This window comes from Euprymna scolopes, chromosome 41 (genome assembly GCF_053919585.1).
Source record: "Euprymna scolopes isolate OS-2025 chromosome 41, ASM5391958v1, whole genome shotgun sequence".
NCBI lineage: Eukaryota > Metazoa > Mollusca > Cephalopoda > Sepiida > Sepiolidae > Euprymna > Euprymna scolopes.
In genome coordinates, this window is record NC_136522.1 from 65,079,865 (window position 1) to 65,106,134 (window position 26,270).

At 34.7% G+C, this 26,270-nt stretch overlaps 1 protein-coding gene across 1 annotated transcript in view; it reads left to right on the forward strand.

The window, feature by feature from the left end:
* Positions 1-12,919: 12,919 nt before the first annotated feature.
* The window catches only part of LOC145266559 (thioredoxin domain-containing protein 15-like), a 68,598-nt gene continuing 55,247 nt past the window's right edge, over positions 12,920-26,270 (forward strand). Inside the window, exon 1 of the mRNA XM_080122372.1 lies at positions 12,920-13,027. Coding sequence (XP_079978498.1) covers positions 12,964-13,027 — 64 coding nt within the window. The 5' untranslated portion in view covers positions 12,920-12,963. The remainder of the gene's footprint in view (positions 13,028-26,270) is intronic.

A 26,270-nucleotide genomic window follows, 5' to 3' on the forward strand; every position in this document is an offset into this window, starting at 1 on the left:
CACGCTATCACACACATCCTCACAGATTTTCTCCTAAGTGAGGTATACTCTGATGTGAATCAAATGTTACAGAATGGATTGAGAGAGAGAGAGAGAGAGAGAGAGGTGAGTAAACGTGGAGTGTAGACACGTTTACCAGAACCGAGGGTCAGCTGACCAGATTACGTATAAGTGACGTGGTCAGGTTGGCTAGATGAGTGAGACTGGATTTGGGCTTTGAAGAAGAATGATGGCTTAATAGCTGTTCCCTCCCCTTCACTGGGGGTGGGGGACGCTGACGTGTTCAAAGCAAGCAAGATTCACTTCCATATTCTGTGTCGACATCTGGAAGGAAAATAAAAAACTATGAAACCAATTCATCGTCTTGGAGTGATAAATCTTCGTCTAACAGGTACCAGTCTCCCTCCAAGAGAAGATGAATTCGAGATCGATCAACATCGACAACACATGAAGTAAGGTATGTCGAAGAAAATGCATGTAACACACACACAAGCATATGAACAATTAGATATGAACACACACAACCGCATATGAAACTAGACGATCATACGCACACGGAATTCTTTTATGACACGCATAATCTCCTTTCATTCTAATAATAATCATTCCATGACAACAAATACAATTATGGTCCTCCCCTTTTATGTTATACACCAAACGTCAATTTGGTGCCCCTCTATGATAACCCTAGTGATAACTTCAATGATAACACTATGTAACACAAACACAGCCCGACATTGAGATGGAGTAAAACACTACGATGACAGTGAGTAGCTCAAGTCTAACCTTCAATGTGGAAATGGTCGATTAAATGAGCTTTTTACCTCAACTAGCCTGGGTGCCTGTATTGCCCGGGTGTGTCGAGGTGTGTGTAAGAAGGTTGGTTCAGCAACCAAAGCCCTAAAAAAAAAAAAAAAAAATGAATTAAAACAACTCAAAATAGCAACAAGTACCTGTGCGAGTGCAAAAGAAAAAAAAAATTAGTAGTAGGCAGGCTCGAACCCATAACGCACAAAAGGAAAAGGTAGGGAAAAAAGCAAACAGTCTTATCGATGCGCCCACCATAGTTATGATGTCACACGCATTCGAAATAACCTGTTTTATGTGATGTCATTCAGGCAAAGCTTGAATGACTTGCAAAAATGTCAACGAAAAAACTTACCCCTCCTTGTAAAAACGGCCAAGTTGATGGTGAAAGAATGAATGTTTTTGGCCAATTCTTGCATATTATTTGGCCGAGATACTGAGCTTTCAAATGATACCAATTTAGTCAGTGTTGGTTGCATGTGTCAAAAGTTTTAGCGAGACATACAAACAGACATACACATAAACATACATTAGAGATTTATACAATTGACTAGCGGGAGTACCTGGCGTTGCCCAGGTGTTTGGAGGTGTGTGTGTGTGTTGGGGGGAGGGGGGTTTAGATCAAAACAACCCTGTTTAAAAAAAAAACATTGGCCGGGTGTTTGAAGGTGTAAAAGAAAAAAAAAGTTTTAGTAGGAAGATAGGCTCGAACCTGAAGCCTTGATGTGAAGGTGGAAATTAAAGGAAAAAAAAAAAACGTGACACCTAACCATCTCAGCCATGAGGGGAGAAGAAGTGAAAAAAGTCTTAATTTAACGTTTATAAAGTGAAATTGACAGGTGCGAGAAAGTTAAGTTTTATACTGAAAAGCGTAACAAAGAAGCAGTGATCGAAAAAAAATCTCGAAAATAGCACGTAAAAATTAGGCAAATTAAAGATAGACGCGACCCCCAGTCATAACTGGTAGATATTATTATCTAGGGGGTATATAAAAAGTTTTAAGAAGGAGTGATCCGACCAAGAAGCCCAGTGAACAAAGCCTTTGGTGGACAAACACAAAGCAAAAAATGCGCACACACACATTTTCGCTTTTATGTATATAGACTAGTGAGGAGTTGCCCGGGTGTTTGGAGGTGTGTGTGGAAACTCCGGGGGGGGGGTTAAAATTAAAAAAAATGTTTTGGTAGGTAAGTATGAGGATCGAACCCGAACCTTTGAGGCAAAGTTGGAAATTAGAGTGTGAAATAAAAAGAGTGCAACAGTGTTAACCATCGGGCCACCGCAAGATGCTAACAGAAACATGTTTGAATTTATTTAATTACTTGGATTTAGCAGGTGCACGTTTTAATAACTTAATGAGGTCAAGTTTGACTGCGGGATAGTATTTCATTTACTGCGGGAACGCCATTTTTATTTTTATTTTACCGAGATGTTGGTGGGAGGGGGGGGACCAGCTCCCCTTGTAACAATTGAATAGCAATTGTTTGATATATGGAAAATATTTCCACATTGATCAAAGCTGATTGCTTTCGGACATTTTCGCCGATAGACGGAAAATACCGCCAAAATATGGCCAAAATGAAATTATCTGGCTTCCACTGTTGGGAATTTTCTGGCTATCATTGTCAACACTTGGGGTTACTGACAATTAATGTTGGCTTGAGGCGATTACTTGCGGGTACTGGCAAGTACTGGTGGGCACTGGCTACCTTTGCAACTGGCAGTCAGTGATGGCCATGATCAGTGTCAGCCTCCATTGGACTGCAATGAACTGAAATTATCAGTGTTCAACTGTCAGGTATTGGGTTAGAATAGAATATTTATGAACAATGTCTAAAAAAACATCCAGTTTCCAACAAAAGAAAATAAAATCTGCAGAATAAATCCATTATATATATATATATATATATATATATATATATATATATATATATAACTTTCGACGGTAATTCTTGGCCTGAAGATGTAATCCCCCAACGTGGGTGATTACAGAAACATGTATGCACATATGTAGCCATTAATGTTTGTATAAATAAAATTAATATACCTGCTCTGTTCACTCATTGAGCACTATTTTGGTAGGCACATGTTGTTTCATTGGATGTACTTCTAGGAAACTAAACTCTACTGGCTGTGTATATATATATATATATATATATATATATATATATATATATATATATATATATATATATATATATATATATATATATATATATATAAATCCATTATATATAGCACAGGTTTCTATACCAGCTGATTGTTGGATAAATCAATTCGGAAGAATATATATATATATATATATATATATATATATATATATATATATATATATATATATATATATATATATAAGGTGCCTTAAATAAGACTTTTTTTTTGTACAGGCGTTTAAAATTGTCATAGACTCTTGAAAATTCAGTATATTATTGCTCTACATCTTATGAGATAACTGGCCAATTTTTATGATTTCAGGTTCAAATGAACAGCTATAGCAGGAATTGGAACACACCCTACTAAAGCCTGACTGTCACAGCTGGTGAATTTCAAAAATGCAATCGGGACGTGAGGACAATTTAGAAGAACGATATGAAATAAAAATTCTGTTTTAAACTTGTAAAAATGCCACAGAAATGCATAAAATGCTTCAGACTGCTTTTGCATGAATCGAACATCAGTTTTTGAGTGACATAAGAGATTCAAGGAAGACAACGAGTCTTAGAGGGATGATGAGAGGTGTGGGAGGAGTAAGGAAGTCAGAACACCAGAGTTGATTGGTCAAATAAAGGATAAGGGCTGTCGTGTGTCTATAGAGACAACACGTGCACAGTTTGATGCCAATGTGGGAAATGGTACACACAATTATTTGCAAGAAACTGAAGAAGCAAATCTTCCACATGTTCAGTTCCTTGCAAATAAATGAATGTACAGTTCCCACACTGACATCAAACTGTGCAATTATTGTCTGTATAGACACATAATAGACTCGTATATATCATATTTTATTATTATTTGTCACGAATGAAAAACACACAATTGTCAGTTGAAATAGCATTTGTCCTCTTAACCATCTTGTGCTGAGTGTCATTTTTCATTTTTATATTCTGATAGTATTCTGCCAACATACCAGGGTTCCAGGTTCCATTTTTCTTTAAAACGTTTCTCCATTACTGAAATATCCTGCTATGTTCATCACTTAGATCACTAAGATTTTCTGCAAAATTCTCAAAAGGTACGTCCAAGGATGGAGTACTGTTTTTTTTTTTGTTTTTTTTTTACACGGTGATCACCACTTATCAAGGCCCGGAAGCCACTCAGGGATAAGGGTTATTGCAAGTACATTACTGGACAGGAGCTGCTGGAAAGGACTTATCCTGCTTTGATAGAGTTAAAAATAGACTTCGTAGCCTCGTAGGAGATGTCCTTTTCTCTTCCCTGCAACCTCTTTCTCACAGAAGAGATGTTGCAAGTTTGTCTCTGCTTTATCGTTATTTTCATGGCAAGTACTCGACTGAGCTCCAATCTATGGTCCCCCCCCCCTTGACAAACTTTCACAAGAAACACCCGTCTAGCTGAAAACACTATCAATAATTCCTCCCACTCTTTATCTATGCCTGAACCTAAACGTAAATTCCATGAACAAAGCTTCTTTCTTAGAACTGCACGCCTATGGAATTGCCTTCCATTTTCCTGCTTTCCAGCTGACTACAATATGGTTGTCTTCAAGTCCAACGTAAACAAGTTTTTAATGAGCCATTCCACTTAAGTTAACAAATTTATCAAATTTCCATTACTAACGATTACTATATTGTCCAATTTTACTACTGTGCACTCTTTAACCCTTATCCTCGAGTAGCCTCTGGGCCTTGATAATGTGGTGATGCCTATGTAAAAGAAAAAAGAAAAGTGACAATTTTAGAAAAAAAACTGTACTTAATTCTACAAAATAAAAGACCGGAAGTGGATTTTTCATGTCGTTGTGCATATAAAAATGGCTACAGATGTCCTGTACTTTTCTTAGTACTGCACATTTTAGTCCAAAAATTAAAATTGGGTGCCTCTACAGAATTGGGATGAGATTTTGTAGTTGATAAATGGAGTTTTCAGACAAAAAAACCCCCCCAAAAAACAATGGTTTCAACTGATTTTTTTTGTCAATTCTAATAAATTACAGTGGTAGTTTCCAAATTATGCAGTCGAAATTACCTGAATATTACTGAATGATTAAAAAAAAAAAACGACTTTAATCGTGTTAGCAGATGAAAAATTGCCGCCATCTTGTTTAGATTAAAACGGAAAATCACCTCCCTTTTGAACTCTCCTGTGTCTTATGATCGTTTTCATCAAATTCTATTTTTTTTATTTTCTTTAATAAATAATTTTCTACCTTATCGATTTTCGTAATTTTTGGATACAATCATTGTATGAGGAATACATAGATACGATTGCTTTCATGTGAAATTCAGTTTTACGATTTTCGAAATTTCGTCCAGATAGTGTAGAAGCGCCTGAAATTGTACTTAATGTCTTCAGATTTTAACTTCTATTCATATTTTTTTATGTCTGGCACAGGAAAAGAATGAGGAAAACTTGGGAGGAAGGAAGGTTGGTTGGTTGTTTTTGTTTGACGGCATATCAACCCTTTTCAGGTTATTTAATGCCGAATCTAGTTATTTTGAGGAACGATTTTTAATGGAGTATATTTGTTTTTAAGTCAGATTCTATTTTTTTTTTTTTTTTTACAAAGGCATGACCATATTATCAAGGCCGAGAGGCCACTCAAGGATAAGGCTTAAAGAGTGTACAGTAGAAATTGGACAATATAGTAATCATTAGTAATGAAAATTCGGTAAATTTGATAACTTATATGGAACGACTCATCAAGAACTTATTTACGTTAGACTTGAACACAACCATATTGTAGTCTGCCGGAAAGCAGGAAAACGGAAGATAATTCCACAGGCGTGCAGTTCTAAGAAAGAAGCTTTGTTCATGGAATCTACGTTTAGGTTTAGGCACAGATAAAGAGTGGGGGGAATTATTGATAGTGTTTACAGCTAGACGAGTGTTTCTTGTGAAAGTTTGGCGAGGGGGGACCATAGATTGAAGCTCAGTCGAACACTTTCCATGAAAATAATGATACATAATACATTTAACCCATAGTTGGGACCCTAACATGTACTACCACTCAGGGTAGAGTGGACCTGGGAGCAATGGGAATTAAAGGGTGGCTTCACACTCCCCAAGGCCCGCAAGGTGGGGCCTCACCATCGGATATAGTTTTAGGTCATATCCAGGACCGTTGTATAAAGGGTTCTTTTTTAAAAAATTTTATAAAGGCCAATTTTTTTAAGATATGAGAGTATGGTGTGGGGATTGTTTTTATCAAATAACTCTTTAATATTGTTTTCTTTGTAGAATCGATTTCTTACTTTTACAAAATCAGTACATTCAATTAATATGTATTTTGGGAGGAAAGGATAAGAATGGATGTGACAGAAAGAGGGATGAATAAAGACCTGGGCAGAGATAGGTTAGGGTTAGTTCACACCTGAGCTGGCGCATCTACCACTATTCTCTCTTTTTTAGACAGGATTCAAAACAGAGTCTGCAATCTAATAGGTCATGCACTATTGCTGAAATGTTTCATCTCTGCACCTGTTTTACAAATACTGTAATAGGAAACAAAGAAAACAAGTAAACCTTCATTGAATGAAATGATTTTGTATATAACATCTGGGTTAATGAATACCATGACGTGATTATAATAAATTTAAATAAATTTGAGAAAGGGAGGGGGGATGACTCAAACTTATTACGTTATTACTCAGAGATGTCAGGCAACAAACGTCTAAAACAATGTAATTTATTTATATGCAAACACACGTAACGAAACTTGCTTACAATATGGACAGTCAGTACTTTTCCGTCGCAAAATATTTGGACCAATTCTACACAAATAAGCCGACTCCTAGAAACTAACAATATTTCAAACAATCAAATGCCTTCTAGCAGTTGATAATATTTCCAACCAATCAAATGACTTCTAGAAGCTGGCAATACCTCAACCAATCAAATGGCTTCTAGATGTTTATAAAATTTCAAAAAATCAAATGTCCTCTATAAGTTGATAAAATTTCAACCAATCAAATGACTTATAGAAGCTGACAATATTTCAACCAATAAATTGTCTTCTAGAAGATGATAAAATTTTAACCAATCAAATACATTTTAGAAGTTGATGAAATTACAACAAATCAAATGGCTTCTAGAAGCTGACGATATTTCAACCAACCAAATGTCTTCTAGAAATTGATAAAATTTCAACAAATTAAATGACTTCTATCAGTTGACAATATTTCAACCAATCAAATGTATTTTAGAAGTTGATGAAATTTCAACAAATCAAATGATTCTAACCAATCAAATGGCTTCTAGAAGTTGACAATATTTCAACCAATCAAATGTATTCTAGAAGCTGATAAAATTTCAACAAATCAAATGACATCTAGAAGCTGACAATATTTCAACTATCAAATGTCTTCTAGGAGTGGAAAAAAATTAAACCAATCAAATTACTTCTAGAAGATGGTGATATTTTAACCAATCAAATGTTGTCTAGAAGTTTCCAATATTTCAACCAATCTTCTAGAAGCTGATAAAATTTCGACAAATCAAATGATTTGTAGAAGCTGACAATGTTTTAACCTATCAAATGTCTTCTAGAAGTTGATAAAATTTCAAATATCTTCTAGAAACACTCGTCTAGTTGAAAACACTATCAATAATCCCCCCCCCCACTCTTTATCTGTGCCTAAACCTAAACGTAGATTCCATGAACAAAGCTTCTTTCTTAGAACTGCACGCCTGTGGAATTGTCTTCCGTTTTCCTGCTTTCCGGCTGACTACAATATGGTTGTGTTCAAGTCTAACGTAAATAAGTTCTTGATGAGCCGTTCCATATAAGTTATCAAATTTACCCAATTTTCATTACTAATGATTACTATATTGTCCAATTTCTACTGTACACTCTTTAACCCTTATCCTTGCGTGGCCTCTTGGCCTTGATAATGTGGTGATTTCTGTGTAAAAAAAAAAAGAAAAACATCAATCAAATGTCTTCTAGAACTTGATAAAATTTCAACAAATCAAATGACTTATAGAAGCTGATAATATTTCAACCACTCAAATTTCTTCTAGAAGTTAATAAAATTTCAACCATTCAAATGGCATCAAGAAGTTGACAAAATTTCATCAAATCAAATCTGTGCACGTCTGCGACTTGCATATATATTGCACACAAAAAAATGATCTATTTCTGGTTAAATAAGAAATTATTATTTTAAATGTTTGTACAACTACACTATAATATTGGAATTCAAAATTATTAATATTGAATTTCAAGGCCAACCTATGGTCTCTACTCAAGTTTCATGTTACGGTGACGAATATATCCAAATATTACGAAAAACAATAAAACAATAAGGCAATAAAAAAAATTATAAAAGAAAACATTTTTTGACGAAAATTACCAAACTAAAATGTTTTTTTTTTTTTTAAAGAGATATAAATAGCATGTAACTATTGTCAATTTTTTAAAAAATAAATTGTGTGTTTTGCCCGTTTTTAAAATTTTTTTTTTTTAGCATAACTGAATTACTTCTGTTCTGGGTTAGTTAACACACCTATATCTATGATAGTATGGATTTGTCCGGCACTATGTAAGCCAGACATTTCTGCTGCCGAGCAGAAAGTATTATGTTGTGGAGGTGGCGTTGATATATACGTTGTGTTATTGTGTATTGTGTTACTAGTCTCTATAGTGTGGCTTCTTCACTATCTGAACCCAAGTTATCTTTGTGACCTATTTGAGTTCTTTCCGTGATCGTCTTAATGTTCATATGCAGGTGTGCGTGTCATACATGTATTCGACATACCTTATCAATTGGTACCAGGTGCACTTTGGTGTTGACGTCCCTATTATTCGTAGCAATCCAGCGATGCATTTTGAAGGTGTTGGCAATGGTCCTGTTATCATAACTTGGATTGGTAGAGAACATGGGTTGTACAACGTTGCACCTCTAATCTTGCTTGTTGAACATTGTGTCACTTTCAGACATGATAGAAGGTTTCTTGGGACTGGTACACAACTGGCCAACAAGTAGATGGTCTGCAATAAAAAAGAAAACCGGTTTTCATGAAATGGAAATGGAATCATGTCGTCTTTTCTAGGGCGACAATGTTATCGTTCCACCCTGTGTTAAGATAGATAAAATCTAAGCTTGAATGTGAGTGTTGAAAAGTTCGGTTTTATGCGAGAGTAATATGCTTGGAAGTAAAAAAAAAGAGGAAAGAATTGAAAGACAAATGCTTATGAGTGTACTTATTCCTTTTTTGAGATGGTGATATCTTTTTTTTTTTCGGGTTTCAGTGGTATTCTAGCAGTCGTTATTAGAAAAGTGGTTATCGACTTTAGCTTTGAAAGTGGGTTTTACTTTTTGCTTGATTCTGTATCCGTCTTGTGCTTCTTTTTTTTTTTTTTTTCCTTTTTCACAAAAAACTTGGTCATTTATATCTCCCCACTGGCTTGGACAATACGTCAGCTGTTCATATTTTATTTCTCATTTGCCAGATTAATTTTGGACTATTTGTACGAGCCTTTTTCAAGGCTCACACAAAACACACATTCATATTTCAAGCTGTCATATACATACGCACACACAAACATACGCGCCCACGTCCACACATGTACACATATTCACGTTCGCGTACATACACTCACATTCACGTGTATATACACACACGCTTACGTATACACATGTACTCACACACGCGAACACAAACACACACATGGACAACGTCACTTCCGCTTTCTAAGGAAATACACATGCGCAAAAGACACTCCAGAAGCGAGTATAAAACATGGAGACAAGCTGTTTCTAATCCTCTTTTTAGGACCAACTCTCAACGAGAGAGGTTGGGCTAACAAGCCGCCGCCGTTTCGGCACGCGCGCACGCGCACCTCACGCCCACTTCCTACTATGTATGGGGCACGAGCTAATGACTGTATGTATACATTCTCCCTCTTTCTCTCTCCATCTACTACTGGTCACTAAGAACACCTTCGCGTAGCTGACTACTAACTGATTACAACTCTAATATCCACTCTTTGTCTACACGCTGGACTACCATTCTCAATTTTCCTACAACATTTATTTCTCTTCCCACGCACGAACAAACAATAGTGACCCAAACTTGAGATGAAAACACATTTCCTTTTCTTGCTACAACACCAGTCCTGCAACGGACATTGGTTACATACGCGCGGACATGTTATAACTAAAATGTTCATTTCTTTTAACAGCAAATAAACGACGTTTATCTTATCCATTACTTGAGTCTTTGTTTCCTTCAATTCCCATTCGTTTCATTATTCTTTTGTAACGGGATTGGGGTATTTATATATCCTAGTCCTCTACATATTTTTCTTTTTCTGACCATAAGGATGCGTGGAGCCAATGTGCAGAGACATTTTTAAACACTTTGTATGCAACAGCTGATGCGGCAACATATATATCTATATATCTATAAAAGTGAACGTGTCTGTGTGTCTGTCTGTGTGTCTGAGTACATTTTCCTACGTAATAACTGTCAATTTTTAGTCTACAGACTCGAAATTTGATATACAGAGTACTGAGATTTGGGAAAATCTATGTGATCGGTTTTCGGCCAGAAATTTGGCTGTTAAGAGATCAAAGTTCAACGATTTGACCTTTGAGAACTCTACCAAACTCCTCCAACAATTTTGGGTCTAAAAACTTGAAATTTTAGATATAGTTTCCTTGGACATGGATCTAACTTAATAACTTGATTTGAGCCCAAAGCAATAAATTTTAAAGGGTCATAATAGGGGTCAAAGTTAAAAAAGATTGACCGTTTTTTTTTTGTTTTTTTTTGCTCAGCATACACCGCCAAACACCCGGGCAACTCCGGGCTGAAATGCTAGTATATCTATAATATCTATAAAAGTAAACGTTTCTGTCTGTCTGTCTGTCTGTCTGCGTGTCTGTCTGTGTACATTTCCCTATGCAATAACTCTGTCAATTTTAAATCTACAGACTCGAAATTTGATATACAGGGTATTGAGATTTGAGAAAATGTTTCTAATCCATTTTTGGCCAGAAATTTGGCTGTTAAGGGGTCAAAGTTCAACGATTTGACCTTTGAGAACTCTACCAAACTCCTCCGACAATTTGGGGTCTAAAAACTTGAAATTTTAGATATAGGTTCCTTGGACATAGATCTAACTTAATAACTTGATTTGAGTCCAAAACAATAAATGTTAAGGGGTCATAATAGGGGTCAAAGTTTTAAAAAAATTGACCGCTTTTTTTTTTGCTTTTTTTTGCTCAACATACACCTCCTAACACCCGGGCAATGCTGGGCTGAAATGCTAGTATATATATATCCGCACTCTGTTACACAAGAGTACAAGTTTGACATGCGAGTCATAATTTTCATGTACTATGGGATTCCTACATTTCATAAAATTATTGACAACTGCCATAAAACTTTTCATATGGCAGATATGAGTTGCTTTAAATAATTTCTAGACATTTTTTGTATGTGTCTTTAAAATTGTCATAGACTCCTGAAAATTCGATATGTTATTGCTATATATTTTATGAGATGACTGACCAATTTTATGATTTCAGGCTACAGCAGGAATTGGAAAACTACTAAAGCCTGATTGTCACAGCTGGTGAATTTCAAGAATGCAATCTGAACATGAGGACATTACAGAAGAACAATATGCAAGAAAATTCTGTTTTAAACTTTGGAGAAATGCCACAGAAACGTATGGAATGCTTCAGACTGCTTTTGGACCATCTTGCATGAATCGAGCATCAGTTTTTGAGTAGCATAAGAGATTTAAGGAAGGCAAAGAGTCTGTGTGAAAGGAGTAAGGAAGTCAGAACACCAAAGTTGATTGGCCAAATAAAGAATTTCATCGATAAGGATTGTTGTGTGGCTATAGAGACAATAAATTCACAGTTTGATGTCAGTGTGGGAACTGTACACACAATTATTAGCGAGGAACTGAAGATGCGGAATATTTGTGCAAAGTTTGTCTTAAAAGTGCTCAGAGAAGGTCAGAAAGAAAGACACCATGGGCATCAAGACTGTTCCTCACCCTCCGTAGAGTCTAGATCTTGCTCCCTGTGATTTTTGGTTATTCCTTAAGCTCAAGGAAAACCGTAGAGGCTGTCGTTATGAGACACCTGAAGGTCTGTAGCAGTTAACAAACTATTTACTGTAAGCGGATGAATGCCCGGTGCTAAAGTGATTTGGCCGCACTGACCAATCGGTTGGTAGGGCGCATTGATTTGAGCTGTCCCCTTAAGAACTATTTTTAGCCCTTTGGGATCTCAGCTGCTATCGTCAGAGGGACGCCAGCAAGCAACCTAGACAGACCTCTCTCACTCACTCCCCCACTGCTACTTGTTGAGGACTGCAGTCTGATGGCAGACGACACTTTAAAACAGACATTTATACTTTCTTTCTCTCCAGTCTAAGATACAATCTCGCCTTTTCTAAATAAACCCTTTGTTGTTGTTTTGTTAAAAGAAATGTCGTTTGGCCTTGTGTTTATTTAAGCAACTATTTCCCAATAGGTCTTATCAATGTACATCTTGTAAATAAAACACAACTTGGAATATGACATTTTCGTTGCGTGACGGATACGTACATCATGAAGATTTTCCTGTATTTTTTGTTTTATAATTAAATTAAATTCTGTACTTTGGGCCAAGATGAAAGTGTAGTATCTGTTCTTTAGATGCTACAGTTGCTACACTTCAATTTCTTGTTCTCTGTTAGCGGAGGAGAAATCCTTCACAACTAAGACAATTTTTTATTTTTTGTTCCTTTTCTCCACATTAAAAAAAACGACCCTAGTGTCTAACTCTGTTAGACACCAGGCTCATTTTTAAATAGGAACGTTTTAGAGACCCTATCGAGACAGTTACTTTCGCTAGTAAATATATACATTTATAAAAATACAAATATAAAATTTCTGCAGATTGGTTCACGTGACAAGTAATTCACCAATCAAAAGTCTCGTTGCAACCCGTCTCGTCTCAATTTACACTATCAATGGCCGCTTCCAGTATGCGTATGCGGACGGGTATATTATTGACGATAGCAGTCGTTTTTATAGGTGAGATGTTTCTTTTAAATATCCTGCATAAGTGATAAAAATTAATTAATTTTTATGTTATAATCACAATGAAAAGAAAATTGATCAATCGAATACCCTCGAAAGCTAAAATACATTTTTTTTTTAATTCGTAAATTGAAAAATTCTATAAAATTAAAACGTATTGTTTTTATTATTTAATTAGTGAAAAACATTTAGCAGTTGCGCATTTTAACATTCTTGGTAAATTGTTTTCATTTCCGGAGAGTTCCGTCCGCGCAAGGAAAGATCGTATAAATAAAATTCCCGTACATCTTTGTTGATATTCTTCATCAGCTGATCTGATCTGATATATATGGAAAAGTCACTTCTGATTGATGTTTACCAGTTTTAAAATATCCTGTTATTTAAAAGAAAAGGGGGGGTTTCTGCATTGCACGGACGGCGCCATTGTTAGGGGGCGATAACGATGAAATTTTACATTGAGGCCCGTGCCCCGTCCTACGTACGTCTATAACAAAATACGTGCGTAGGCTATGTGTGCACGCTTGCGCGTACAAAATGGCCACCCGTGATAACATAGAATTACTAATATTTGGGGAAACTACTTGTTTTTCGTCTAATTTTAATTTTTCGCCAATACTACACTGTGACAAGGCAGTTTGGTACGCGAGTGCACATTTAACAACCTTCGTTTATGCTCGCGCGTAGCGTAAACGAAAGCTAGGCTGTGAAATGGAAAATAGTCCCCAGAGTTCAGGGGTTAATACCATGCAAAAGAAATCAAACAAAAAAACTTTAGCCAATAAACACAAAAAATGTCCTCTCTCTCAGGTGGCCAGAAAGTGGGTGCTCATTATTTAAAATTAAATTTACATGGAAAAGTGATTTCTTCATATCATGAAACCTATTTTTTGCGACGGAAACGGTTTTCAGATTCGTTTTTAGCACACAGAAATCTACAAAATACACATTTTGTTATATACGGACGTGAGACGGGCCTTAAAGTAAAATAATACCGCGATAACTCTGATTTCTTCTTGGTCAAATAACTAAGAAAACAAATAACAAATAAAAATTTATTTTTTTTCCGAGCACAAAAAATATTTGAAAACCAAAACATTTATTGTATAAAAAGGGTTTGTATTACTGTACACATAGATTCGAAAAAGTTGTCAAAAAACAAATATATAACAAATAAATGTTATCAAAGGCAAGATAAGTTACTTTTCTACCTAACTGGATATATTTTTCGTGTTTTTATTCAATGTAACATGTTTATTCAGCTCGAAAACTATACAGTGTTTACCGATGTATGTATTGGAAAATTCAAGATGGCGTCTGATTCTCTCTTTAACACGGTAAGTTTGGGAAAAAGTGTTATAAATAAAAAAACCGGTTAAAATACTGTTAAAAACTCGCTCAATATATGTTACCGTGACATAGGTTGACATATATTCGGCGGGTTTTTAATAGTATTTTGTATAGTTTTTTTTTATTTATAACACCTTTTCCCAAACTTACGGTGTTAAAGAGGGTGTGAGACGCCATCTTGAATTTTCCAATTTACATCGGTAAACACTGTATGGTTTTCGAGCTGAATAAATATGTTACATTGAATAAAAACACAAAAAATATATCCAGTTTGGTAGAAAAGTAACTTATCTTGCCTTTGATAACATTTATTTGTTATATATTTGTTTTTTGACAACTTTTTCGAATCTATGTGTACAGTAATACATTGTATTACTAATACAAACCCCACTTTTTTTGAATTAAAGTAAAATTGTTTTTTTGTTTTATTTTTTTCCGAAACATTTTTTAAATTAAAGTAAAATGGTCAATGTAAACAAAATATAGTTGTAATTTTTTGTGGCCCCTGTTGAAGGGTCAAGAGTATATTATGAGGCGCTTCTTAGGTCGAAATATCGGAAATCGTAAAACTGAATTTCATATGAAAACAATGGTATTCTACGTATTCCTCGTATTTTTAAGATGATTACATTCAAAACTGAAGAAAATAAGAATGTGATGAAAACGATCGTTAAGACACAGGAGAGTTCAAAGGGGAGGTAATTTTTCCGTTTCAATTTCAACAAGATGGCGGCTATTTTCACCTGCTATCACGATTAAAGTTTTTTTTTTTTATATAATTCAGTAATATTCAGGTAATTCCGACTGCATAATTTGGAAGCTACCATTATAATTTACTAGAATTGATTAAAAAAAAAATCAGTTAAAACCATTGTTTTTGATACTCCATTTATCGACTACAAAAATCTCGTTCCAATAGTGTAGAAGCGCCTATTATGATTTTAATCTTTAAATTGATAAACAATTTGAATGGAGAGAAGCGCCATCTAGCGACAGTTTAGTGAAACGCACAAAAAAAAAAAAAAAAAATGGCGCGGTTCGTGTAATGCAGAAGTGCCAGAAAAAACAGCCAAGTTCGTTTGCATATTTTAAAACTGGTAAACAGTGTAAACATTAATCAGTAGTGACATTTCCAGGGCATATTTCCATATATGTCATAAGATCAGCTGATGAAGAACCTCAGCAAAGTACAAAACGATTTTAACAGGGACAAGTTAAGAAAGCCCCCTCCCCCACTTAAGAATCACTTTCTAAGTTTGCCAGGATGTTAAAATGCACAAGTGCCTTGCGGATTTTTTAAAACATGATATTTAAAAAACAAAAAAAAAAATCATAGACATGTTGGTGCTTTTCTATATTACAATAACGAAAAAAAAAATTGTAAAATTACACGAACCGCGCCATTTTTTTTTTTTTTTTTTTTGTGCGTTTCACTAAACTGTCGCTAGATGGCGCTTCTCTCCATTCAAATTGTTTATCAATTTAAAGATTAAGTAAAACAAATGGTACCTACATAATCGTCATGTCGCAAATAGTAACATATCCAAAAATTACGGGGTCCTGGATATGACCTTAAACTATATCCGATGGTGAGGCTCCAGCTTGCGGGCTTTGGGGAGTGTGGAGCCACCCTTTAATTGCCATTGCTCCCAGGTTCACTCTGACCCGGAGTGGTATTACCTGTTAGGGTCTCAACTATGGGTTAAATAGAAACCGACTTGCAAAAACAGATATATTCTATTAAAAAGATTTTCTTCAAAATCACTGGATTTGGCATTAAATAACCTGAGAAGGGTTGATATGTCGTAAAACAAAAACAACTAACCAGCCATGTTGTTGCTGGCTTGGAAAATTATGTGTCCATGGTTTGGTGATAATATGAGATGCCTGTTCGTTAAAACAAAAACAACCAACCAAACCAAAAATTACGGAAAATGATAAGGTAGAAAAATAATTATTAATGAAAAACAGTTTTCGATAAAGTTTAGTTTGGTTAAATAGTCTGTAACAAGGATGGAGCATTCTTGGGACAAACTTTGCGCAAATTTTCTGCATCTTCAGTTCCTCGTTGTGTGTCTGATTCCCACACTGACATCAAACTGTGAACTTAGTGTCTGTATAAGCATATAACAATCCTTATCGATGAAATTCTTTATTTGGCCAATCAATTCTGGTGTTCTGACTTCCTTACTCCTTCCACACCTCTCATCATCCCTCACAGACTCCCTACCTTCCTTGAATCTCTTATGCTACTCAAAAACTGATACTTGATTCATGCAAGATGTTCCAAAAGCAGTCTGAAGCATTCCATACGTTTCTGTGGCATTTTTTCCAAGTTTAAAACAATTTTATTGCATGTCGTTCTTTGTAAAGTGCCCTCACGTCCAGGTTGAAATTCACCAGCTGTGACAATCAGGCTTTAGTAGGGTGTATTCGAATTCCTTCTGTAGCTGTTCATTTGAACCTGAAATCATAAAAATTGGTCAGTCATCTCATGAGATGTATAGCAATAGTATATTGAATTTTCAAGAGTCCGTGACAATTTTAAATGCCTGTACAAAAAAGTCTGGAAATTTATTGAAGGTACTTTGTACAGTCTAAAGTTTTGGTCTTCTGAACAAGGTGAAGGAAAAAAATATATTTCCATCTTTTTGGTCCCCTGACAAAAGGAGGGTGGACCCATAAATTCACCCTTGTCCGTTTGTCTGTCCGCATTTTTCTCAATAACTACGCCTTGGAATTTAAAAAAATTTTGCACAGATATTAAACATGATATGAGTAAAAAATGGTAACAGAACGGATTTTCCGGAAAACTCTGGTTGCTCCTCCTAGGGGTGCCTTTCGGGTTAAAATGGCTTAAATTGACACTTTTGTGCTTATTAAAAAAAAAATTGATGACTTGGATTTTTATAAAACTTTCTGAAAAGTTGTAACTAACTGATTTGTATATAATTTTGTTTGTCTATACTTTGCGATAACTCTTGGGTGTGCCCCAGGGGCTCTTTTAGGGCTAATAAAAACACTCCATTTTTGGGACTGTAGATGAGAAGCATTTAACTTCGAAATGCCATGGTCTAAAGAGTTTTTTTTTTTTTTTCTTAATTTTCCCTTTAACTTTTCCTCATTGTTCTGATATAATAAAGTTATATATAACTTTTATTCTTCATCTTTCATTTAATATTTTATATATATATATATATATATATATATATATATATATAGTAGTGGTTTAAAAAGTGAAAAATGGTGAATGCTCTAACGTACTGCAAACACTTGTATCTCCCCGACGGAACTACCCCCGACAAACCACTAAGTCTCATCCCTTTACAGTAGAGATCCCTAGGTGCAAGAAAGTCTTTTACTCCAATAGTTTTTTCCCCAGAACTGCGGGTCTTTGGAACTCCCTTCCGGGATTCTGCTTTCCCAACTGCACTGATATGCAGAAGTTCAAGTGTAATGTTAACAAACATCTTTCTACTCATCTCCCTTCATAATGACCCTGCTAATTAAGTCCCTAATAGTAGCCCCTGCTTTAAAGCGGCACTGTGCCTTGTTCGGGGTGAAAATTGAATTAAAAAAAAAAGACTTGGGTGCCATTAGTTAGAATCGAAAGTAAATCATTCAGTGCTCTAGACACATTCCCTGTAGTCTGAGCAATTGACAGACAGATAAGAAAGATTTAAAATGAAACCACTTCAAGCTATGAATGAATTTGCACATGCGCAAAAGTAACAGAAATATGTTGGCAAATTGAAATTAACATTTTGCATTCCAAGTTGCCGACATATTTCTGTACGTGTTATTCATCCATCCAAACAAAGATTTTATTTGTTATAAACCATCCTTGGTGTATGATTACTATTTCCTTTTCTTTTTTTTTTTTCACAAGGTAGTCACCACTTATCAAGGCCCGGAAGCCACTCTGGGATAAGGGTTATTGTGTGTACAGTATGTTAGTTTGGGAGATAGATCTGATAAAGTGTCTTACTTAAGGAGGCCTGTCATTCTTGAATTTGTTCACATTGGACTTGAAGACATCCAGGTTGTAGTCAGGTGGGAAACAGGCAACCGGAACAGAGTTCCACAGGCGTGCTAGTGTTATGTGATCAGTAGTTTAAGGGTTTATCGGTTAAATATTTTGTCTTTCTCACACACGCACATGCACACATGCATCTACTGTGTTATTTGTATAGATTGTTTTGGAATTTGTTAAATATACATTGATAATTTGGAACATTCGGGCTACCATTCTTATTGTGGATAATATGCAAGCACCTGTACATAACGGATATAAGCGTTAAGTGAGAGTTATCTGAAGGTTGAAGGTTCAATCTTCAATGCAGGCGGTACTAATAATACAATTTCAAATTACAGAAAACTTTGGCTTTCAGTAATTTGAAATTGTATTAAAAAAACATTTTCATTTACTGTATTTTCAGAATTCTCCCTTATTAAAAAAAAAACATTTTTATATTCTATATTTTCAGAAGTTTCCCTGTATTAAAAAAACATTTTCATGTTCTATATCTTCAGAATTCCCCCCCCCCCATATTCAAAAACATTTTCATATTCTATATTTTCAGAACTCTCCCTGTATTAAAAAACAAAAATAAACCAAAATATGTACGTTGTACATACTTGTGATGAAACAAAAATATCATATTCTAAAAATCACTTGACGTGATCAGGTAATTTTATTTTATTTTTATAAGAAAATCAAATTTTATGAGTATCCGAAATGTGACTGTCTCACCCACCAACTTGAAAAAAATCTCAAGAAACAAGAGATAACTCAGCAATACTTTATCCATACAAGATTCATGTTGCAATGCCTACGAATTCCTATTAATCACTTAAAAATGATTTTGTTATTAAAAATAAAACTACTTGATCAATTTGACCTGATTTTTGGAATATGATATTTTTGCTTCATCACTGGTATGTACAGTGTACAGATTTTTCTTTATTTTTGTTTTTTAATGTGGAGGAATTCTGGTCACGAACCAAAGCTTCTACTTGGTCATGGCTGCAGGAATGTGTGCAAGCTATTTCGATGTATTAAATAAATGGTCCAGTTTGAAATTATTTACAGATTCTGAGTTCGACAAAATACACTTAAAGAATGTTGAAAGTTATGGTAATCGAAACATAAGAATGACGCTTAAGATGAGAACAGTAATCCGAATAAGCCAAATAGTTTGTATTATTTGGATTCTTTGGATTACTGTGTTAATATATTGAGGCAGGGACTTCAGCTCTTGAAGGGTTGTGGGACTCTTCTGCAAATAAAGACTTTTCTTTACAGATGTATTTGCTGCGGTCGGTCATCCAACGTGTTTTTTAATCCATATAACCTCTAAAAAATCAACCTTTGTCATTGTCTCGATATATACACTTGGCAGCGAAATAAAACACACAGCTGGTTATAAAATATTTTGTTTATTCAAATCGACCTTTTTCGGTTTCAGAATGACAGTTATGGCATTAGTGGTGGTGTGCATGATGTGTTTGTCAGTCGAGAAAAATGTATAACTTATCTTGCCTGTTGTCGCCGCTCTCTCTTTTTCTGTTGTCTGCGCCTATATTTTATTGGCATAGATGACGTGAAACATTCCACCACACATTGTCCTGAAATGTCGGTTAGTCTCGCTGACCTAATCTCTGGAGATTTTGTGTCTGACTTTCTTTTGACATTATTCCTAGGGCACCTCGATCCAGGATCTGACCGACTTTCCTTTTGATGTCATTCCCAAGGCATCTGCCAAATATTCAACAACAGAAAGGCATCAGAAGGAGCAGACTCGGTGAAGGGTAACCTGTTTCCTTGATGAGCAAGTGTTGTTTCAAAACCCTAGCATTGTGTTTTCTTCCAGTACAGATTTAGAAAGGTTTAACTTACTGTTCTCATCCTAACTGTCATTTTTCACTACATTTCAGCCCATATAACCTCCGACCTTCTTCAGGTGTGTCTTGTCGAACTCTGGAATGTTTCTGTCAATCTGTGAATCTATACAGAATTTAGGATGGAAGCCTTGATTTACTTCACAGGGGTAGTATGCTAAGCTTTCATTGCATCAGCTGTGACTGAATAGACGTCCTAAGTAATTGTATTTTTTTTATCACCCACACTCAGGATTGAAAAAAGAATATCGCGTTTGAAATTCCGTGCAGATTCCCCGAGTTTGACAAGATACACCTGTTGGAGGTTACATCGACCGAAACGTTGTGAAAAATGATACTCAAGATGAGAACAGTAGTCCGAAGAATGCAAATAATACAAATTATTTAAACCTGCTCTCGTTTCGTCAGCCATGACTAGGTAGAAGTTTTAAGTAATTTGCAATTGTATTTTTCGGTCAACCACACTGAGAATTGAACCTTCAACCTTTAGGACGATATCACTTTTGCAGTTGATTTTTCCAAGTACTCTAACCACTGCGAGTTTGACAAGAGATACCTGGAGAAGGTCGGAAGTTACATCGATCGAAACGTTGTGAAAATAATACTCGAGATGTGAGCAGTAGTCCGAATAATTCAAATGTTACAAACCCCTATTATATTTAAAAAATCAAAAAAACAAAAACAGAAAAATCTTTGTACGCACTCGTCATGGAATGAATACGTCTTATTCCAAAAATCATATGGGTTTGGCTAATAACTTTTCTATTTGGCTAGTAAACAAAAATATTTAGTTGTCAAAGGTCAACTAAAGATAATTTTGTCTGTAGAACCCTGGGTTATTTACTTAATTGTAAAGTTGAAATTAGTAACATATCTGAAAATTACAGAAAATAATAAACTAGAAAATTAATTATTGATGAAAATTGCTTTATATCTTCAAGTATCAACATAAAATTCGGTTTATATTTAGAATTACACTTATTAAAAAAATAGAAAAAGAATCTTTGATGTACATACTCGTCATAGAATGGAGATATCATATTCTAAAAATCATGTAGGTTTGGCTAGTAACTTTTCTATTTGGCTAGTAAACGAAAATATTTAGTTGTCAAGCGTGAACTAAAGATAAATTTGTCCGTAGAGCCTTGTTGACACACTTGTCTCTGGCCGGGGATACCTCCATCGGGGAATGTTGACTTATAGAAACAGGAATTTCAAACGTGTCATACAGGACTTCCACTGTAATCATGGTCCTGGATATGAGCTTAAACTATATTCGATGATGAGGCCACAGCTTGCGGGCTTTGGGAAGTGTGGAGCCACCGTTTAATTGCTATTGCTCCCAGTTCCACTCTGACCTGGAGTGGTAGTACTTGTTAGGGTCCCAACTATGGGTTAAATAGAAACCGACTTGAAAAAAAAACAAATATATTCTATTAAAAAAAATTTCTTCAAAATCACTGGATTTGGCATTAAATAACCTGAAAAGGGTTGATATGCCGTAAAATAAAAACAACCAAACCAATCCATTGTAATTGAAATAATACATTTTTTTTATTTTTTTATTTTTTACTATTTTTTGTTTTAAATCGATAAGATAAAGATATGCTTGTGAATACTTTAATACTCGTTAATTACTTCACCAATTGCCTTTTCATTTTTTTGCCGTTGCGGGAAGCTCATTGTATTTATTGACACTTGATTGTGTAACTCGTCTGGATAATCCGCATTCAATAAGCTTCTTAAACACTTTATTCTGGATGTTAAACCAATAATCTGTTTAATCCTTTCCCCATAAATGTGTGCTGGTTTGAATCAAAAAGTGTTCTCTTTCTACGAAAGTTGTCGGAGTAACGTGTAGATGTAACTGTCCCAATGGATACCGTCACAGACTATGAAACTGTAAGGCCAGGTTCAAATCCCATCGGATCTATTATTAGGTATCCGAAAGCAAAAATTCTGTTTCGTTGTATCAGAGGTTAATGAAAATACGGATAAGATTCCAATGGAAGTCCTGTATGACACGTTTGAAATTGCTGTTCCTAGAAGTCAACATTCTCCGACGATGGAAGTATTCCTTGAACTAGAGGCCGGAGATACAAGTGTGTCAACAAGGCTCTACAGACAAATTTATCTTCAGTTGATCTTTGATAACTAAGTATTTTCGTTTACTAGCCAAAGAGAAATGTTACTAGCCAAACCACGTGATTTTTGGAATATGACATTTTCGTTCCATGACGAGTACAGACATCGGCCTTTTGGCTAAGATCAAAGTGTAGTATCCATTAGATTATTACTTGCATTTCTTACGTCACAAAGACCCTGTACCCCTTCCCCTCCCCAATTTCTTATCGGCCCTTGTGCCTAATTTTGTTGTTAATGAATTTTTTGTCTGTACTTGATTGTATTGTCAAATGTTTTAAAACAATAAAATATATAAATAAGTTCAAAGTGTAGCATCTGTTCTTCAGATGCGGCACTTCCATTTCTCGTCCTCTTTCAGTGGAGGAGATATCCTTCACGACCGAGACAATTTTTTTATTGTTGCACCTTTTCTCCGCGTTAAAAAACGACTCTGGTGTCTAACTCTGTCCCGTGGGGAGGCATTGTAAATAGGTACATCATTAAGATTTTTCTATATTTTTTATTTTTAAACTAGAAGATATGCCCAGTATTAAATGTAACATTTAAATTCCTTGAAAAAAAAAAAGTAAAAAAAAAAAAATGGAAAAGAAGCTGAGATATGTGTATGCGAGTATTATGTTTTTTTTTCTAAACAGTTCATTTCTTATCTATATATTAATACGATAACGTGTATGTTCTTTTGTGTGTCACGCTTACATCTTTCTCCTTCCGAGTGATTGACGTTTAATTGTTATGACCTTTTAATTTTTTGTAATAAATAATTTTACTCAGAATTTTTCATAAGTTTTGGTTTTGGTTTCGATTATAGCTGAAGGAAATCATATATATATATATATATATATATATTTAAAGGAGATTAGAACAATAGTCTAAAGAGCTGAGTGTATTTTAATGTAACAGTGAAATTACTAGTTTAATTAAAATACAGGAAAGAGAAAGTGCTCGTTGTAATTTAGATATATAATAAGCTCGATAGTTAAATGTCCTAGAGCTAATTCAATATTAAGTAATGTGATTGATAATTTAAAATTTAAAAATCAAATTATAATTAAATTAAAAATCCGTTTCATAAGAAGGAACAACAACAAAATCAATTATCTGATCGAATTGACTCCATAATAAATATATACAAGCATACTTAAGCGTATTTTACGACCTGGCGTCTCTGCTAGCTGAGAAAAATACCTTTGAAATTTTAACAAAAAAGCTATAATAGTACCAGGTTATCTCCATTTACGCTGAGCATCCACAGAATGCCAACATCAACATATGAAAGAGTCCACTGTGGAATTTCCACAGGTCCCGCTAGTTATTATAATGGTAATAATGATGGTAATAATAATACATTTTTAGGTATCCCAAACCAAAATTATATTTTTATTACATCTAAAATAGTTTAATGTGTACACATATTTTAGCCAAACATAAAAAAATGGTACCAAATTTATTTTCATATTTTAGTAGTGCAACTAGCCACTGAATTATAACCGTTCAAAATTTAATGAAATAAGAAAAATTGCCGTATTTTGTGGCATTGGTCCATAAGTTCATTTTCACAGCTTTATACAGACTTTGAATAAATGACATATCCTTACAAATGTATCAGATCATCTTATCTATCTATAAAAGTGAAATTGTGTGTGTGTGTGTGTACATTTCTCTATCAAACTACTCTGTCAATTTTCAGTCTACAGACTCGAGATTTGGCATAAGGAGTATTGAGATTTGGGAAAATTTTTTAATCTGTTTTCGGCCAGAAATTTCACCTGTCTGTTTAAATGTATGTATGTCTGCCTAAAACTTTTGACAGAAGCAACAGATTTTCACAAGATTAGTATCATTTCGAAGCTCAACCCTTTGGATGACAAATATCGAAAAATTGGCTAAAAACCATTAATTCCTTCACCCTCAACTGGGCACTTTTCTACAAGGAGGGGTCGCTTTTTTCACCAATGTTTTCGAAAGTCATCCCCTCTTTTTGATTTTCGACTAGCCTTAATTTGAACCTTCGCTACTTCCGGTTTGGTGATGTACGCAACGGTAAAGATGTCACTTTTTTTTCACCTGCTTTTCCTCCTTCGTGGTATGGGTTCAAGCCTGCCTACTACCACTTTTTTTTTTTTTTTTTTTTTTTTTTCCAACACACACCTTCAAACACCGGGGTAACACCAAGCACCCAGGCTAGTTATATCTGAAATCTCTTAATGTCTACACATAGATTTTAGCCCAACATAAAAAAATGGTACCAAATTTATTTTCATATTTTAGTAGTTCAACTAGCCACTGAATTATGACCGTTCAAAATTTAATGAAATAAGAAAAATTGCCGTCTTTTGTGGCATTGGTCCATAAGTTCATTTTCACACATACTATCAGTAATTATTAGTTCAAGCCAGACTAAACATTGGTCAAAATCTGATTACCTATCCAAAAAAAATGGAACCCAAGTTCATATAAGATCCGTTTCAACAGCTAACATACTGTGTTTTCTTAATATGATTCACAGCAGATTAGAGGTCTTGGTTGCTTTGTTTTATGGCATATCAACCCGTTTCAGATTCTTTAATGCTGAATCCAGTAATTTTTGGAAAGAAAAGTTTCATGTTTCAAGTTGTTTATATTTTCAAATATTTATTCATGGTATTTGGTTTGATTGTTTTGTAGAGAGAAAAAAGAAAGAGGGGGGGGGCTGTTTTTGGTTTTTCAGAACATAATTAAGTTTTTGCAAAAAAGGGAATAGAAAAACAATGTTCAGTTCATTTCATATCAGGAAGCCCATATCTTCAGACAGCCTGATCTGGTAGTACCAGTCAGAGGTCAGACTAGCATCTTCTTTGAATAACAAGTCAATAAAATAAAACCCCAGATTTGAACTTTGTTAAAACAGAACACAATTTAATAATAGGGCAAATGTTGCATTCACTAACCTCCCATAAAAGAGGCACTCTATGTTGGGACAAAATAAAAATTGCCTTTTTTTTTTCTTTTTTTTTCTTTTCTTTTTTTTTTCTTTTCTTTTTTTTTCTTTTTTCTTTTTTTTCTTTTTTTTTCTTTTTTCTTTTTTTTCTTTTTTTTTCTTTTTTCTTTTTTTTCTTTTTTTTTCTTTTTTCTTTTTTTTCTTTTTTCTTTTTTTCCTTTTTTCTTTTTTTTTCTTTTTTTTTCTTTTTTTCTTTTTTCTTTTCTTTTTTCTTTTTTCTTTTCTTTTTTCTTTTTTTTTTTCTTTTTTTCTTTTTCTTTTTCTTTTTTTTCTTTTTTTTTCTTTTTTTTTTTTTTTTTCTTTTTTTCTCTCTTTTTTCTTTTTTTTCTTTTTTTTCTCTTTTTTCTTTTTTTTCTTTTTTTTCTTTTTTTTCTCTTTTTTCTTTTTTTTCTTGTTTTTCTCTTTTTTCTTTTTTCTTTTTTTTTTTTTTTGCTATATTAAATAGATACATTGAGTGCTAAAGCTGCTGCTGCGAAGGTGGGCTCTCTCTACCATGCTAGAAAACTACTTATGCCTGAAAGTATCCTGTAAGGTCACCATTCGCCCATGTATGGAGTACTGTTGTCACATTTGGGCTAGTGCATCTGCTACTTGTCTCTCACTCCTTGACAGAGTCCAAAAGAGAGTCGCCAACCTGATAGGTCCTGAACTGTCATCTAGGCTTCAGCCTCTGTTCCATCGACGAAATGTTGCATGCCTCTGCCTGTTCTACAAGTACTTTAATGGTGAATGCTCTAACGAACTACAAGCACTTGTATCCCCTCAACGTGAATATCCCAGACAAGCCTGACAAGCAGTTAAATCCCACCCCTTCACAGTAGAGATCTGTAGGTGTAAGAAAACCTTCTACTCCAATAGTTTCTTTCC